Source organism: Aedes albopictus, chromosome 3, assembly GCF_035046485.1.
Source record: "Aedes albopictus strain Foshan chromosome 3, AalbF5, whole genome shotgun sequence".
Taxonomy (NCBI): Eukaryota; Metazoa; Arthropoda; class Insecta; order Diptera; family Culicidae; genus Aedes; species Aedes albopictus.
In genome coordinates this window covers 191,365,423-191,383,307 of record NC_085138.1, presented here as the reverse complement: position 1 = coordinate 191,383,307, position 17,885 = coordinate 191,365,423, and the positions used below count along the sequence as shown (strand labels likewise).

Genomic DNA, 17,885 nt, shown 5'->3' with positions numbered 1-17,885 from the left:
TATACATTTTCAAAACAATTGAATTCAGTTGAAATTATTGAAAAAACCATTACTGGCCATAGTGCAGAAAAAATGTCGGTTTCGCCTTTATACCGCCGAAGAATAATAAAGGCGTATATAACAAATTGGAAATTATACAAAAAATATACGTTACGCCTTTTTGTTTTCTTTCAATTTCAAATGAAAAAAAAAGTTTTTTTTTAACAATTTTACCGTTTTTTAAAGTATTTTTAGCGCTGAATTGAATACCAGCGAAAACTTGATTTGTTTATATTTGCGACTTAGGCCCTTATGAAAAATCAGTGTCGATTTACATTTCAGTTCCGACGTTCTGATTGCATTCAAACTTTTCTGCAATGTTCTACTAAAACAGAGGGTTTCTAGCAATAGATGGCGATTTGATTATTATCCAGTACACAAACCTATTTCAACGTGTACTAAAAGTTGACGTTAGTAAACTACTACTTACTTTCTTATTAACAATTCACTTTGCCACTGAGTAGATTTTTTTTAGTGTCACACTGAAGTTGTGTGCCCTTTAGGATTTGTATGTTAATCAAGCGTCGAGTCCCGTATGTCAGTATTACATCAAATGACAAGACAATATTGTTTACCTTTTTCTAGTGAATCGTGAGCGTCGTCGGTCAGTCCATCAAGTAAAACTTGAACAGCGTAGAATACCTAATTTCCTCCGCTTTCAACCCGGAAATTTGCAGTTTATTTTCATATTTCTACAAATATTCCGCCTCCCCGCTACCATGGCCGATAAGGAGAACAAGGAAAAACCAAAGGTGGATCTAGGCCTCCTCGAGGAAGACGACGAATTCGAAGAGTTCCCCGCAGAAGGTAACCTCACTTTGTTCACGGAATGATCGAGCAAAATTCCATTGACTGGATGTTGTTTTGTTTATCTCCCCGCACCGTGCACAGATTGGACGGGCAACAAGGAAGACGAGGAAGAGCTCAGCGTTTGGGAGGACAATTGGGACGATGACAATGTGGAGGATGATTTCAACCAGCAGCTCCGGGCCCAACTGGAAAAGCAGAAATCTAATTAAGGATGTGGTGGCTGAACATTTTCGAATGAGTGAATAAACCTAAGTTTAAGCTTTGAACCATTTGTTTATTAACTTGATTAACTTCCCGTTTCGGGTTCATCCTTCACGGCCACTTTGGTGCCGAGAAACCGATATGCCTCGAACTCTCCAATCTTTTTGCCGTCCTTGTAGTGATACGATTCAAAGCAAACCTGGCACACGTAGGCCGGATCGAAAATGTGCTGATCGCTGTTTTTCACAATGAAGTTTGCCTCACAATGACCGCAAATGTTGCACGGAATCGATCGAGGAAACACGTAGGAATTCAGGATTGGGTATCTCTTCCGCGTTAGCACGTCCGAAGGGGATAGCAATCGACAGTCCGACACAAGGAATATGTGTTCGCAGTTTCCGTGATGTTGGTAGACCTAAGAAGAAAATTAAGTACAAGGTCAGTCAACAACAGGTCAAAGATATTGTTAGGGACCATTCATAAACCACGTAGACTTTTTGGGGGGAGGGGGGGGGGTCTGGCCAAAGTCTACGCTCCATACAAATTTCAGAATTTTTGTATGGACGAAAGTCTACGAGGGGGGAGGGGGGGTCTGAGATGGCCAAAATTTGGTCTACGTGGTTATGAACTAATTGGTCTTACCTGCGGATACCCCAGCCGGAACTGTAGCTCATCGAAGCGGGTGTCTTCCATATTCCTGTACTTCAACTCGCCGACGCATTTCTGCCGCCCGGCCCACTTCTGAATCACTTCCGAGTAGTCCATGTTGCGCTCGTTCCTCATGTCGTTGTAAAATGTGTCGTGAATGAAAAAGAATCCTGGATTCGGGTCCTCTGGCAGTCGCTTCCTTTCCGGTTGGTGGGGATTTTCGCTGATGTCAAAGAAGGGGCCCGAGTCACAGTGGCAGTAGATTTTGTCCCGAAGTTCCGCAAGAGTTTGCGAGCCGATGACGTAGAATTCCTGATGGAACTTTGGGTGCCCTAGGCGGACACCAGTTTTGTACTTGAACGGCTCGTAGAAGCGTATCTGAAGCAGTATTTCTCCGAATGGCTCCAGATCAGGATCCTCCAGCGGGGGGCTCTCCGTGTACTTGTGCTTGTTGTAGCGAATTCGTGTATCCAGATTCTTGCGGATTCTTCCGGTAATCCGTAGGGCGTTTTGAACGCATCGGAGTTTACGCGCCTTTTCCGGAACTTCAATTTGCTTCTGGACGGCCTGCACTCGGGACGGATGGAAGGGCACGACGCGCATATCTTTGGTGCTGGAAAGGTTCAAGTTGAGGTCGATGCACTGCAGAAGATCATTGAACTGATGACTCGAGCCGGCGCCAAAGCCGATTGCCTCCGATATGTCGTCTTCGGTGTAGGGAACCCGCGACAAATCGGGTGGAAGAAGCTCCTGCTGGAAGTCACTGAGGGCTTGTCGTACCGATATGATCTGCTCATTTTTTGGCTTGTAGATTTGCTCCATGTTTAACACTGGTCTGGATAATAATTGATTAGAAATTAACACAAAATATGTAAACAATTTTAATGTTATAGGCCTAATCAGAAGACGTTTAAAATCAGCTGATTTTGGGAGCCTTTGACAGTTCTTCTATGAAAATGACATTTCAGCGGTTGCGCCTTTGTTCGGCAGTTGTAAACAGTGGCATACACGGACCTGTCAACTGAAAAGGCCTATTTTCTAACAACTTTTCGCACGATGTACACAAAACAAATGTCGTTTTCGTTTTTGCGGCGGTGCTACACCGCTTCGTGCTACACTTGTCGCTGAATAAACGAACATTTTCGGTGCAGTTGCATTGGTGTGCGTGTATAAACACCAAAATATTGACAACTTTGCAAACGCTGATTGGTGGACACGGTGTGCAGGTGCTACACTCTCGATTTTTTGAGTGCTACACTATCATGCGCGGTGCAGAAAAAGTGCTGCACCGGTGTAGCACGAAATTCAAAAACGAACAGTTTCGGTGCAAAAGTGCTACACCGGTGTAGCACTACCGCAAAAACGAAAACGACAAAAGACTCTTCAAGGACAGTGTAAGTTGAAAAGCCCATAAATGGACTGAAAAATATTCTTGCACTGAATGACCGTAAAAATTTGTGCTGAATTTTGTAAATAATCTTACTATCGTCAAGATTATGTTTTGATTAGATACAGATACCATGCAATACATATTTGCATTTGTACAGGAAGAAGCTCTAGAAGGTTGTGTTATTGTCGTCGCGGTTGAAATCCGAAGTTTCCCCACACCCGACAATCGAATTTTCTCAAAATTCATACGTAAAACCTAATGTCGGACGCAGTGCGCTGGACAGCGGACCTGGCCCAAGGAGAATACATTTTACTAAGGTGGCGCAGATAAACATTGCAAACCACTGGTTGTCTCTTCCACTCTTCTGGTGTTCTTATGCGACTAAAATAGTGACGTCACTATTTCAGTTCCATAAGAACACCAGAAGAATGGAAGAGACAACCAGTGGTTTGCAATGTTTATCTGCGCCACCTTAGTAAAATGTATTCTCCTTGGACCTGGCCCTCTATCCAGCGCACTGTGCCCGACGTACGTCCGACACACGGTTCAGGAGAAAAATCGATTTTCGCGAGTCAAAAATTCCGATTTTCAACTGCACGAACAATACAATGTATTGTAAACACTTTTGGAAATGGGTAATGTTAGCCCTCTCAATATGTACTCAGAAGTATCCCTCATGTCAGTTGATCGCGTTTACCGTGCAGGTGAAAAACATCGCATTGTCAAAAAATGGTTTGCATTTTAACCTCTCTCTCGCAGTCTACACGGAGAAACTGAAAAACTCAAAATTAGGTACTTTTAAACTCAATTTTGAGTTCTTTTTCATCTCCCTTTTCATGCGCTCTTTCTATTGTTGTCAGAGAGTGAAGAGAGAAACACCCCAACTTTTGCAGTTCCGTGCGTCAAGCCAACACTGAGTTTCTAGCACAGTACTCAAATTTGAGTGAATACAACCTAGCCAAAATTTCGGTTGGGTGGAAAAAACTTAAAATTAGGTATTTTTTTCACATGGAAGCAAGCGGGAACAACCCAACAAAAACATCGATTCCATCAACTCAAAATTGGCTTGACGCACGCAACCCCGAAGTTGGGTGGATAGAACTCACTTCTGGGTAGTTTCGTCTCTCCGTGTAGTTTGAGCTCCATCCGCGGTCTAGTCGTGTATCAGCCGATAAGTTTTGTTGTTATCCGATAAATTGCTGATTTTCGCCAAAAATGGATCCACTGGAGGAACAATACAGCAACTTCCGGTGTCGGGTGTGCGAATCGAAGGACTTCCTGATAAACATATTCGTCAACGAGGCGCATCAAATAGCGGAAAAACTTTGTTATTGTGCCTCCGTTCAGGTAAGCAGGACATCCCCGGTGTAAAAGATATGACTTTCGGTGAAATATTACCGTGATGTGCCGGATACTGTCTTCAACAGATTGTGCCGCATTGAAAAATTCCAATACAATATATACAATGTACTCTACACGGGGAAACGAAATAACTCAAAATTAAGTACTTTTCACTCATCTTGACAGCTAAGTATAACCAGTCAAAATTGAGTTATTCGCATAATACTCAATTTTGAATGGTTTCACAATAACTTCGGTTTGCGTTATGGTCCACTGCACGAATTCGTGCTGGCCTGCTTTCTCCCACAGGAAATTTGACGTTTGAGCGGTGCCGACACCGCTCAAACGTCAAATTTCGTGTGGGAGTAAGCAAGCCAGCACAAATTCGTGCAGTGGACCATTTCAACTTTTTTGCAATCAGTAACCATTGGATTTTTTTCTTTTTTTTTCCTCATCTGTAGAGTCTTTTAACCACTGCGTCCATTCTTTAGGAATATTGTGGTATGACCCATATTTAATTTGGTGCTAGTCAAGTATCCTGTCACAATGAGCTGTGATGGACAATGGTTGATGTAACACCTGATCCCAACTAGGCACAACTCGTTTTATAAAGTTTATTACCCTGTTGGGATTACTTCTCCAAATTTCCAAGGGCTCTAGAAACCCTGTACCAAATATCGCCAATCTGTGATGGTACAGCACTCCGCAGTTGCAGAGTAAATACTCGGCAGTTTCGTTTTCCGTTTGACAGAAACGACACTCGGAGGATTGGATTTTTACAATCTTACTTAGATGATATTTACTCGGGCAGTGGCCAGTCATCAGACCAGTAATTACCCTGAGATCTCTTTTGTTTAGATTCAGTATGGACCTGGCTTTTTCTGCACTGGGTTTTATGAACCTTTTTGCTTGCTTGGATGTATCCGTGGCATTCCAATTAGATTCTACCGTGGACATTTCCCAAGTTTTTAGTTTCATCCGAAGAGCACACTCAGGAACTCCACAGAAAGGTTCAGGGCCTACAAAGCTTAATGCCGCACCCTGTCTAGCTAAATTGTCGGCGTTTTCATTTCCCAGAATTCCACAATGACCGGGCACCCAGTATAAAGTTACCTCGTTTCTACTGGCCAATTGCTTCAGAGAAATAATGCATTCCCACACTAGCTTTGATTGACACGTGAAAGCTTTTAGCGCATTTAGAGCCGCCTGGCTGTCCGGAAAAATGCAGATCTTGGCAAACCTATAATTTCTTTTCAAACAAATGTTGGCACACTCTAGAATGGCTTGAACTTCCGCTTGAAATACAGTGGGATTGCATCCCATTGGTATAGCTTTACTGATACCGGGGCCAAAAACACCAGCTCCAGTATTTTCCCCCATCTTAGACCCATCAGTATAAAATACAATAGAACCTGGACGTAAACTTGGCCCACCAGCATCCCACACATAGCGACATGGTTTCCAGAGATGGCATGCTCCTCAGAGTTCTAAGTGAGAAGATAAAAAGTACACAATACACACAGCCTGTCAGATGAGAAAGAGTGCGTGTAAAGAATAATCTTCTGTGTGGTCCGACTGCACGCGCTCAGCATCGTTGTCGCGTCGCACACGCAGGGTCGCCAGGTCAATTTTTGACAAATCTGGATGATTTAGGAAGTTTTGTCTGGAAAAGTCTGGATCGTGTATAAAACCCTACAAATTCCGGGAAAAACCTTACAAATTCCGAGACAAACTTTACAAATCCCGAAAACAAATGTCTGGATCTTCCAGATTTTTGCAAAATGAGACCTCAAAAATCTGGATAAATCCAGATAAATCTGGAAGGTTGGCAACGCTGCGCACACGACGGTGAGCGCAGGAGAGCAAGAGAAAGTACAGTCCAACACACAGCTCACTCCGCAGCGCTGCACTACTCTGTACTGTTGAGAGCATACAACTTACAGCTCAGACAGCGCAGATGTGTAGCACATTCCTAGAAATGAGCGAAGCTCACGCAGAAGAAGTTTGAGCTCTGCGACATCTCACGCAGCTGGTGTGGCAACTTACACATTCGCACTCTCACGTTAAGTTTTACGGCTGCGCGATGTGTGTTTGTTGCCGGTTCACATTCGTAGCAAAACAAAGCTGCGCACATTTTATCGAAGATGTGTACGCAGAGCTGTTTATCAGTGTTCTATGCCATCTCTGATGGTTTCACCACTTTGAAGGGAACATCATAGTTGGTCTTCGTTATCATCCAATCTTCTATTGTTTTTATGTCCATGTTTAATCTGAAGTCTTTGATGATCCTCAAATGTCCAGCAAGATCCCCGTCTAGAACTTTATTGTAATGTATAAACTTGTAGCGGTATTCGAAATAGTAAAAATGAATCAGCACGTCTGTGCAATTAAAAATCAATTTCAATAAAAGTTTAGCTGTTCAGAACGAACAGTAGGATAAATGAATCCCCTTGCATGCAAAATGAATCCATAAAAACTTGTAAATAAATCCTGCATGAAAGTTCACTCAATTTAATGCCGGTTCACTCACTTGGCGCGCAGATTAAAAATCATCTCACTGAGCATGCGTTCGGGTCCGTTGGTTTGAGTCAAATCTCCCAACTGGATCCCTTGTCGTTATATAAGTTAAGAATAATAAATTGAATAATGAGCTAAGGGACCAGAATGAGTTAGCTAGATATGAAAGGTTTAAGAGGGAAAGGAACAATATGACTGATCGGCTCGAAAGGTGATCGGGGCTCGTCTTTTGATAAGATCGGACTCCGATTTCCGGAACGAAGGCCAAAACTCAAATCGCGACCTATCTGAGGGATTTCAAGTTCAGACTCGGCCACTTTAATCTGACCCGTGGAAGAGGCAGGACTGGGAAGTTTTCTTTTAATTAGTTTCGCGGTGTGATTTTTGAGGTTTGTTAAACGTGAAAGTGTCTTATATGTTCAGTGTGATTTAATGTTAGATTTCTCTCCCGTATAGGTAGTGCTATTAAAATTAGAAAGTAGCAAGTGCGGTACTGTGCGTGATACTGTTAAGAAAGAAAAAGGTAAAAAGGTGAACGCTTTATACTATCCGACGATACGCTCACACCACAGACAAACAGACGTAACACTTGCGAAATTTCCATCGACCACGTTTTTAACGATCATTTTAAATTTTCATAGTTGAGGCTTCCACAACCAGAGGCGCGCGCATCGTTTTTCTATGTATTTGACGTTTCACATTAGCGCCTTCTGTTGACGATATGGCACAACACAGTGATTCGTGCAACTTTTCCACCAGGTGATGGTAGTGTGAACTGGGCGATGGATTTCCATGAAAATCGTTCAAGATGTTACGTCTGTTTGTCTGTGCTCACACTGTGGTGTAGCCGTCCAACGGCTTTTTTGTTCCAGTTTTTTTCTTTGTGCACGCCGCCTCACCTCCTGCTCGGCACACCGCGCCCATCAAGCCAAGTACCTCTATCCTGACCCCACGCGCCAGCATTAAAGGTCCCCAACGTCCGGCCGGCGTTGGAAGGGAGTTGCAATCGCCAACACTGCACTCCGGAAGAGCCCGATTCCCGCCCACTGGGAATTATTCATTCGCCGCCCACCAAGTTGGCGAATTATTAGCAGCGCGAGTCATCCAAGCGACGCGCCATTGTTCACTGTGGTGAACCAGCACCGGCGCGGCGACGCGATGCGAGAGGCAGAGAGAAGTAACAAACCGTGAGTAAGCTCCTGCGGGAGTGCTACAAATGTTTTTTTGAGCGTGCTTAAAGCGTGAAGAAGGTGTGAAAGCTTTGAAGGTTGTATAGTAAGAAATCCGCACAGTTAGGTAGTTAGAAGGGAGAGGAAGGAAAGAAGGAAGAGAGTGAGAGAAGATGACTAGGGTACCCGAATAAAAATGAATGTTCTGAATGTAGTTAAATAAATGTTTTTTTCGTTTGCGTTAATGTAGATGAGTATTTAGTGAGCTAGAGCTTCCGTCAAATGATTGCACTGGTGTAAAAGGTATTTTTCACGTTTCGTTCGTTCCGTTTTGTTGTAGTTTCGTTGATGTACTCCAAGTGTGGACTGCTTGGGAATCTCAGTCCCCCATTCTTGTTTTTGAAGCGATCATTTAGAGGGTTTGAGGAAGAACTTGGCCTGTGATGAGAACTGGTCGACCACGTGCTTTCGTTCTGTTAGGAATTCGAGCTCTGTATTGTTTTTCGGGTTGGTTAGGAATTGCGTTCCGAGTACTGATTAAATCTGAGTATCTACTAATACGTTCGGTCTAGTGACTATAACTGAACTCGCCCTGAGGCTTGAGTTTTGCCGGGCAACTAAAACGACAAGTGGTCCTCTTAGGAGGTGGCGCTTAAGCCATTTGTTTAACCAATTTTTGAACGCTCTAGTAGATCTGAGACTTAGCCACTCGAGCCGGCTACAAACTGCTGGGCACTTTTTGCCGCTTTTAGTTTAACAAATTGATACAATGGCAGTAAATTGAGAAGGGCATCCAAAGCAACTGATGGAGTGCTTTTCATTGCTCCTGTCATAGATATACAAGCAAGTCTTTGTAGCTTACTTGGCTTCTTTTGACAGGTTACCTCATTTGTTTTGGGCCACCAAACAAGTGAAGCATAAGTAATCTTTGGCCGGACTATTGCAACACAGATCCAGTGAATCATGTTAGGTCTATGACCCCAGATTTTTCCTAAGGCTTTGCTGCAGACCCAAAGGGCATTGGTACCCTTGGTTAAAACATTGTTTAAATGAGAATTCCAATTCAGTCTTTTGTCCAAAGTTATCCCAAGATGTTTAACTTCTTCTGAGAACTGAATTTGAACTCCATCTAAAGAAGGTTCAGTAAGATTTATTTTTAACCTTCTAGTAAAAGGTATAATTACAGTTTTTGAAGGGTTTACGTTTAATCCCTCCTCTCGGCACCATTTGATGGTAACATTCAACGCAGATTGTAGCCGGCTAGATATCGTGTCGTCATATTTTCCACGTATCAGAATAGCTACATCATCTGCGTTTCCAATAACCTCAAACCCTTGATTGATGAGTTTTTTAAGAAGTTCGTCCACTACCAAAGACCACAATAAGGGCGATAGTACTCATCCTTGAGGACAGCCCTTCACAGATCTTACTGATAGTTGCGCACCTCCAAGAACGGAAGAGATCTCTCGATCTCTAAGCATCGATATTATCCATTCATTAATGCATTTATCCAAGCCCCTTGCTTCCATTGCAGAACGCATTGAGCTGTAGGATGCGTTATTGAATGCTCCTTCAATATCGGGAAAAACAACCACGGCTATTTCCTTGGCTTGAAACGATTTCTCAATTTTGCTAACTAGCGACTGTAGTGCTGTTATAGTAGATTTGCATGTTTGATAAGCAAATTGAAATATGCTTAGAGGATGGTAGGCCTAAGCTGGTAGACTTGACAAAGTCATCCACTATTTTCTCCATGGTCTTCAACAGAACACAAGAAAGACTTATGGGTCTGAAGGCTTTTGGAGTTGTTTTGTCCCGTTTGCCAGCTTTTGGGATAAAAACAACACGAACCTTCCGCCACGCCTTAGGTATGTAAGCTAAAGTAATACTGGCTCTGAATATTTCGGTTAAGAGCGGACAAATCGCCTCTTTTCCATGTTGAAGTAAAGCTGGGAATATTTCATCTTCCCCGGCAGATTTGAAAGGTTGAAAGGAGCTCAATGCCCATTCGACCCTCGACGGTGTGAAGATTTCACAAGCTTTTTGATAGGCATTGGTCGACCACGCATGTCTTGCCTTATCCGAGTCCTGTTCTTCATCCGAATAAGGAATCGATTCTGAGAAGTGAGCTCTCATCATCGCTTCCAATGTTTCAGAAGAATCAATAGTAAAACTACCGTCTTCCTTTTAAAGACTTCCAAGACCATTTGAATGGTCTTTCGAAAGGACTTTATGAAGCCTTGCAGCCGTAGGAGCGTTATTGATGTCTTCACATACCCGTCTCCAGTCCTTCCGTTTAAATAGTCTCAATTCTCTGTTGTGTTCTGTAAGGGCTTGTTTATACTGAACCCAATCAGATGTAACTTTTGCTCTATTGAACAACCGTTTAGATTTCTTCCTCAGATCTGCCAGCTTATCATTCCACCAAGGGACATCCCTATTGGATGACCTCTGTCGGATTGGGCAGCTAGCATGATGTGATGAAATCATTTTATCAATAATCTCATCAGAGGCATTTTCCAACTGTGAAACAGACAAGATCTGCTCACCCTTATATGAATTTCCATTCATTAAATAAAAGCTGTAGAGGTCCCAGTTAGTTTTCTTTGGGTTTCTATAGCTTTCAATTAAATTTGATCCGGCTTTATAATCAAACCTGATATGTTTGTGATCTGACAATGATTCCTCATCAGAAACATGCCAGTTCGCGATCTTATCTGATAGCAGATAGCTACAAAGCGTAAGATCTAAAACTTCCTGTCGAATAGCATTAACAACAGTTGGAGAATTCCCTTTATTGCATATGTCTATGTTATTAGACGAAATGTAATTCAGGAGATTCACACCTCTTTTATTAATATCTGTACTGCTCCATATGGTATGATGGGCATTTGCATCGCACCCTGTTACAAATTGGGCGTTCATTTTTTTGCAATAATTAACAAAACTTACGACCAAAGATGGAGGCACATCATCAACGTCTCCAGGAAAATATGCAGAAGCAATGCATACCTCAGTTTTTCCCTGGATTGTTGGGACCTCCATTTTAATCGCAACAATGTCTCTTGTAATAAACTCAGTAATTGGGACAAATTTTGTTCTCCTGCTTACTAAAATGGCTGTTCTTGGATTAGACAAACTTTCGTCGTACAAAATTCTACAATTCTGCGATGAGCAACCCATTACCCTTCCACTATTTACCCAGGGCTCTTGAATTAAGCCCACGTTTAACTGTTCTCTAATAAATCTTCTGCTGAGCACAGCTGAAGAACCCTTCGCGTGGTGAAGATTTGATTGGATAATTTTTAAGGTACTCATTTTTTTTTTTACTATTTACAGTAGAAAAATAAGGTCCACTGCGTCATTGCTCCGTTTAACACAGTAAGGGCAAAATACTGTGGAGGGTGCCCTGGTACTCCACAGGAACCGTTAGCGGTTAGGTTTTTATTAGACCCCCCTAACCATCCATTCTTAGGCACGGTACGCATTAAGCCGCATGACACCATGAATTAGGGGTCGCCTGTTTGGATTAAAACTACTATATGTATACTGATAATTGTCTTCATTCAAGATAGCCTTGGAATAATTTTCTCGACAACTTGTACGATGGTACGAACACCACCAGTGTGGCCCAGGCCTTTTAGACAGGGTATAGTTTGAGCATTTTTGTATTTTTTTTTTCTTTCGTGAGAAATCAAAACTTTATATTTTTGGCTGATAGGGTATGTGTGCCATCAGTAATCTCACGCTCCCATATTCATCCTATTCGAAAACAATCGTTTACGGTACCGATTGATTCCATTCTTTTTGTTTTCATGGGTGCTCACTTCTAACAAAAAATACAAAAATAAGAAAAAAAAACAGCGCTTTAATCCTATGTTTTTCGTAGGATCAAAATGGGAGCCACATGTTTGTTAAGGGAACCAATACCCTATTTGAGACTGTTCTGTATATCTGAAAATGTTTTTTTGTGTCTTCTAAAGTGTATTTACATTTTATGGAAATCGAACTCAGGTCGATTTGTAGTGCACACTAGAATGAAAAATCGTCCGTAGCTTGGAAAAGCCGTCAACAAACAGATGTCACTTGCCCTCAGAAAGTGCACCTAAGAAACGAGATCTAGCAACCTGTAAAAACATATCGACATATATGGAGAGAAAATCTAGAATAAAAAAAAAACTCACGAGATCGCATCGAGATAGAGAGATATCGAGATAAGGAGATATCGACATGAAGAAAGGTAAAATGTATGTAAATTGCAGAGATCGACCAAGATGTAGAACATCGACCAGATGTAGAACATCGACATGTGGAGAGAAAAATCAAATTTCTATTCACCATATTTGTAGAACGCTGTCAAATTTTCAACTCAATCAATCATGGGAGAACAAAGTTACTTCATGCCCATTTTGTATGGAAAACGGCTTTCACTGCTATTCTTATGAACACAGTTGTATATGCTTGGCTTGAGCATTTGATGGTTGATGTTCAATGATGTTGATTTAAACGAAACTTATGCTTGGTGGGGCAATCAAAACATTGTAAATAAATGATTAGAAGCACTTAAGAAAGTGTAGAATTAGTCTAATGTTAAAATACACGTTAATAAAAATTAAAAAAAAAATATACCAAGAATATCTTCAAAGCTTTAGAGAACTATAAAAAAGTTATATTGAACAGACAACATTTCTGTCCCTGTAAGACATAATAAATAATAGTACGCCTCAATACTCGGTTTGTGGCTGCCGCTCTCCATCCTCGGTCACGCCCAATGCTCGTCAGATCACGCTAATGGTCCCCCTCGTTCTCCCTGCGCTTCACGCCTTCTTATGCCAACCGAAGTCTGAAACTAAGGTTACTCCTCCTGATCAGGGATCTCCAGTTAGCCTAGTGATTAAAGCTATGGATCGCCAATCCGGAGACGGCGGGTTCGATTCCCGTTCCAGTCGGTAAAATTCTCGACTCCCTGGGCATAGTGTATCATTGTACATTGTACTTGCCACACAATGTACAAATCCATGCAATGGCAGGCAAAGAAAGCCCTTCAATTAATAACTGTGGAAGTGCTCAAAGAACACTAAGTTGAAGTGAGGCAGGCCAAGTTCCAAGGGACGTAGAGCCATAAAGAAGAAGAAGAAGAACTCCTCCTGATCATGTGTTGACTGTGTTCTAGGGAATAAAGAATGCATCTGCTAAGCACTCTGTAAAGCGGAAGGATCTACAGGTGGCGAAAACGGTGAATTCCTGTTATGCCCAAAAAACGAAGTCGCCATTAGATGCTTTCGACAATATTTCTGTTCTAATGGCTGACATGAAGGTAATCGTCAATAGTCTTGTGGAGAAAGTAAAAGAAGACCAAAAACTATTGACTGCTGTGCCTCAGTCTGCAATCTGGTAGGAAGAATGAGTTTAGCCTCTCATTGGTAGAAGGCGTGAATGACTGCTTGGAAACTGATCATGACTACTCGATGCAAGGGGTTGGTCACTCGGCACATTGTGCCCGGCACACATGTCGGCACATCCCGGCACACATGCCGGCACATTTCGGCACACTTCTGGCACACATAGGCACAACCATAAAATCCAACTTTGCGGTATGGTATCAACCTGGAAACATACTTACGATTGCAAAAATCTTTCTAAAGCAAGTGTTCTGGATGAGATTTTGTTGGTAAACACTGAGCAGATCAACAACATTCGCCAAAAATATTTAATAAATAGATAGGGTTCTAAATAGCGAATTCACATTCAAAGAAAAATTCCACTGGGCACATGTGGCACACCTCCGGCACACCTTCGGCACATCCGGCACACACTGAAAAATAACCGGCACAGTTTCGGCACACGCTCAAAAATAACGGCACAAATGAAGTGTGCTGAATGACCAACCCCTTGACTCGATGTTAATTTCTTTATGCATAAAGCCAAATAAAACATGGTTTAACTGCAATGTTTTTTACCTGTAGTCTAACAATGAACCAGCGTATCAGATTTTCGTAACAAGCCACGCAGATTTTACCTAAATCACGGGTAAGACGGAACGCGGAAAATGATGATTTAATATTATTTTGGAATGATTTAAATTTTGGCGCAAAAGTCCGATCGTTTGTGAAATATTGTTCGTGCAGTTGAAAATCGGAATTTTTGACACGCGAAAATCGAATGCGCTGGATAGAGGGCCAGATCCGCTGCCCAGCGCACTACGTCCGACGTTAGGTTTCACGTATGGATATTGAGAAAACTCGATTGTCGCGTGTGGAGAAACTTCGGGTTTCAACCGCGACGACAATAGTTTTAGTTCTAGCGATACAGTCGTTACATTTTGTTCATTAGTTTCAGTCCTGTTCAAATTTTTAGCGCTTCATAGTATGTATAATATTTCCATTTTCAGATTAGGGAAAACGATGGTCTGCCGCAGCATATTTGTACCAATTGTTTTGCAGATTTGAAAACATCCTACACTTTTCGAAAGCGATGCGAAGAAACTGATGCTAAACTACGGGCTTCTTCACACGAGCTAGTGAAGATTGAAACAGTTGAATATATAATCTCACCTGATGTAGCATTTGATCCTGAAGTTCTTGATTCCTGTAATTCTCCTATCAATATTGAAACTGAACTTTTATACCCAATTGAGGCAGCTTTGGATGAATGTGAAAAAGATGAGGCATCAATCATTCAGAACGATTCGAGTAATGTAGAGCCGAAAATGGCAGCTTGTATTGATTCAATTAACGATCAGTCTACAGCACGAAAATCGTACAGAACATTTACATGCCATACATGTCAAGCACAGTTTTCCAGAGGTCCAGACTATTTTCAACATATCAGAACACACGGTGCAAAGCGGTTTCAGTGTAAAATATGCTCGAAATGGTTCTCTCGCAAAAAAGAATGGGAAAGACACGAAGCAGCTCATTTGGGTTTGCTCAAAAGAATGCCCTGTAAACAGTGTACGAAGGATTTCAGTTGTAGAACAACTCTGCGGCGTCACATTGAAGCAATACACGAACATCAACGAAAGTATGTATGTGATCTTTGTGGGCAGGCATTCGCCCAAAGCCCACATTTGAAAAATCATCTGAATGTTCATAAAGGAGTACAATATCAATGTACATTGTGTGATGCTAAATTCAAAACTTCATTAAGTTGTAGGCGTCACACGGAATTGCATTTACCGCCAGATAAAAGGAATCCCAAACTGATCGCACCGAAGCGTACCTTAAAGAAAAAAACATGCTCAAATACTCGCAATTACATTTGTTCCTTTTGCGGAAAAACTTCCATTACTATTCAACACCACGAAATACATGAGCGTACGCATACAGGTGTAAAACCTTACGCATGCACAATGTGTGGCAAAGCCTTCATCGCTACCGGAATGCTCAAAAAGCACATGCTTATCCACACAGGTGAAAAACCTCATAAATGTGAAACTTGTGGCAAATGTTTCCGAATAAAAGCACATCTCACGACGCACTACCTAACGCATACACACGAGAAGAAATTTGTGTGTCAGATCTGTTCAAGTGCATATGCATCGAAGCGTAGCTTGCAATCACACATGAAAACCCATTCAGTTTGTGAAGCACGAGAATGACGGAAATTTGTAGGAATAAAATGTTATTTCACGTTGAATTTAAATGTGAATGTTCTTTTTTGTGTCCGAAATTCATACTCATTATTGTAGGGGTGTAAAGCAATAGTGAACTGAAAACCCTGTTCGGTTTGCTATACGATATGCTTTCGTTCGTTGCATTAAAATTTTAGCCCATCAGTTAGGGTCAATTTTTCTCCTCGGCTTTATCGGTAACCCATACTTACAATTAAACCTAGTTTAACGCTTAAGCCAGGGTGAAGAAATCGTCTAAGTTTTAGCTGTCGTAGGCCTCCCAGCTACGACAAAATATGCTTTACGTCAAAAACTGGCGTTTGTCTTTGTTTCAATTTGGGCTTGTAATGGTAGCATTACATATTTACAGGTAGAAGTCAATATTGTCGTACAACTATGCATTTTATTTCAATCTTTTCAGGTTTCTGAAAACGATGGACTGCCTCAACATATTTGCACCCACTGTCTTGTAGATTTACAAACAGCTTATGATTTTCGCAAGCGATGTGAAGATACTGATGCCAAATTACGATCCAATTCAAGTGTTGCAATCAAAGTTGAGTTATTTGAATCTGTAATAACACCGAAAGCAGAAACAAATGCCGAGATACTTGAAACAGCAGATTATTTTAATGACATCGATTCTTGCATGACCATCGATACAAAACAGAACACATTCGATATGTGTGACCTTGATGTTACCGAAGAGACGGCGTATATTAAAAGTGACTCAGACGATGCAGAGACTGATACTGAAATAAGCTTTGCACATAATGGTAAGAGTAGGGCACCCAAAGTTTACACCTGCCATACATGCGATCAAAAATTTGAGATGAGAATCCAATACTTTGAGCACATTAAAACCCACGGTGCTAAACGATTTCAGTGCAGAACGTGCTCCAAATGGTTTTCACGCAGGACAGTCTGGGAACAGCATGAATCGGTTCATGAAGGTACAAATAAGAAGCTACCGTGCAACAAATGTGAGAAATCTTTTAATAGTCGAGCCGCTTTACTTCGGCACATAGCAGAAATTCATGAAAAAATACAAAAATTTTCATGCAACCTTTGCGGTCGAAAATTTACGCAAAAAACACACTTGCAAGCTCACGAAGCCGTTCATGCTGGATTGACATACAAATGTACACAATGCGAAGCCATGTTCAAATCCCATCGTTCCTATTTGCGTCATGAACAAATGCATTTGCCACCTGAGGAACGAAACCCAAAACTGGTCGCACAAAAACAACCTAAACGGTACAAATATTCCAAAACCTGGGTTTGCTCATTCTGCGGAAAAGTTTACAATGATCAAGCTTCACATACTATACACCAGCGAGGTCACACAGGTGAAAGACCTTACCAATGCAAGGAATGCGACAAAGCGTTTTTCTCTAGCAAGAATCTCTCCAGGCATATGCGCATTCATACCGGAATAAGACCTTACAAATGTGAAACCTGCGGAAAATGCTTTCAAGAAAAATCACATCTTAAAACCCACGACCTGACCCACACACAGGAGAAAAGGTTCGTCTGTCAGGTTTGTTTCAAAGGGTTTACACTAAAATGTTCACTAAAATCACATATGAAATGCCATTCAGTATGTGAAAAAGAAAGTTCATGAAAAGTAAAGATCTGTTTTTTTGTAAGGCAAACTGAATAAACGATCTGTTAAAACCTTGGATCAGTGTTTTTATTAACTGTTTAGTTCGTGATTTTATTGCCCCTTGCAAAAATTTAGATTTCGGCGCAAAAAATTATTAAACAGCCAAATTTTGGCTAATTTTTAGCGTAGGTGCTGTAGGGTATAAGCACAGACAAACAGACTTAGCACTTCGAATACTTTTCGATTTAAAACATTGCCACGAAAACATAATCGCCCAATGCTAAAACTACTGTGATAGGCCAACCATGAAATAGGTGGCGGTAGTGTGTAAACGTCAAACTTGAACAAACTTGAGCGCCACGGGTGGCCAGTTGGCTAACTATCGCATTTTCAAATTGGTTGGTAGATCAGCGTATGATGGCAATGATTACAGTGATACGTCAAACAGTATAAGGAAAAAGTGAGTCGAATTCTACTCATTTTTGAGTAGTTTTGAACGAGCGTGTACGACCTATCAGGCAATCTGGCGTTCATCACCCTTCTCTCTCAAGC

The 17,885-nt window shown here is 41.6% G+C and overlaps 2 protein-coding genes and 1 long non-coding RNA gene across 5 annotated transcripts; 2 read left to right on the top strand and 1 right to left on the bottom strand.

Moving 5' to 3' along the window:
* The first annotated feature begins 319 nt into the window (after positions 1–319).
* On the top strand, positions 320–1,115 carry LOC115261467 (uncharacterized). The gene is made up of 2 exons (XR_003894952.2): positions 320–846; positions 931–1,115. It is a non-coding gene; the product is annotated as an uncharacterized LOC115261467 (long non-coding RNA).
* Positions 1,103–3,279, bottom strand: LOC109429104 (snRNA-activating protein complex subunit 3). Of its 2 annotated transcripts, none has more exons than XM_029863149.2 (3): positions 3,182–3,279; positions 1,693–2,533; positions 1,103–1,465 (listed from the first exon to the last, which is right to left on the bottom strand). In XM_029863149.2, the coding sequence occupies exons 2-3, from the start codon at positions 2,518–2,520 to the stop codon at positions 1,136–1,138; spliced, it is 1,158 nt and encodes a 385-aa protein (XP_029719009.1). In that variant the 5' UTR covers positions 2,521–2,533; positions 3,182–3,279; the 3' UTR covers positions 1,103–1,135. The 2 variants fall into 2 exon arrangements, with proteins under 2 accessions (XP_029719009.1, XP_062712987.1); XM_062857003.1 differs by lacking the exon at positions 3,182–3,279 and adding an exon at positions 2,713–3,066.
* Positions 3,280–3,847: 568 nt separating this feature from the next.
* LOC109429105 (zinc finger protein OZF) lies at positions 3,848–17,409 on the top strand. 2 transcript variants are annotated; one of them, XM_019704947.3, is made up of 2 exons: positions 3,848–4,435; positions 16,149–17,409. In XM_019704947.3, exons 1-2 carry the CDS (start codon positions 4,304–4,306, stop codon positions 17,349–17,351), a joined length of 1,335 nt encoding a protein of 444 aa, XP_019560492.2. In that variant the 5' UTR covers positions 3,848–4,303; the 3' UTR covers positions 17,352–17,409. The 2 variants fall into 2 exon arrangements, with proteins under 2 accessions (XP_019560492.2, XP_019560491.2); XM_019704946.3 differs by lacking the exon at positions 16,149–17,409 and adding an exon at positions 14,507–16,132.
* Positions 17,410–17,885: the final 476 nt, after the last annotated feature.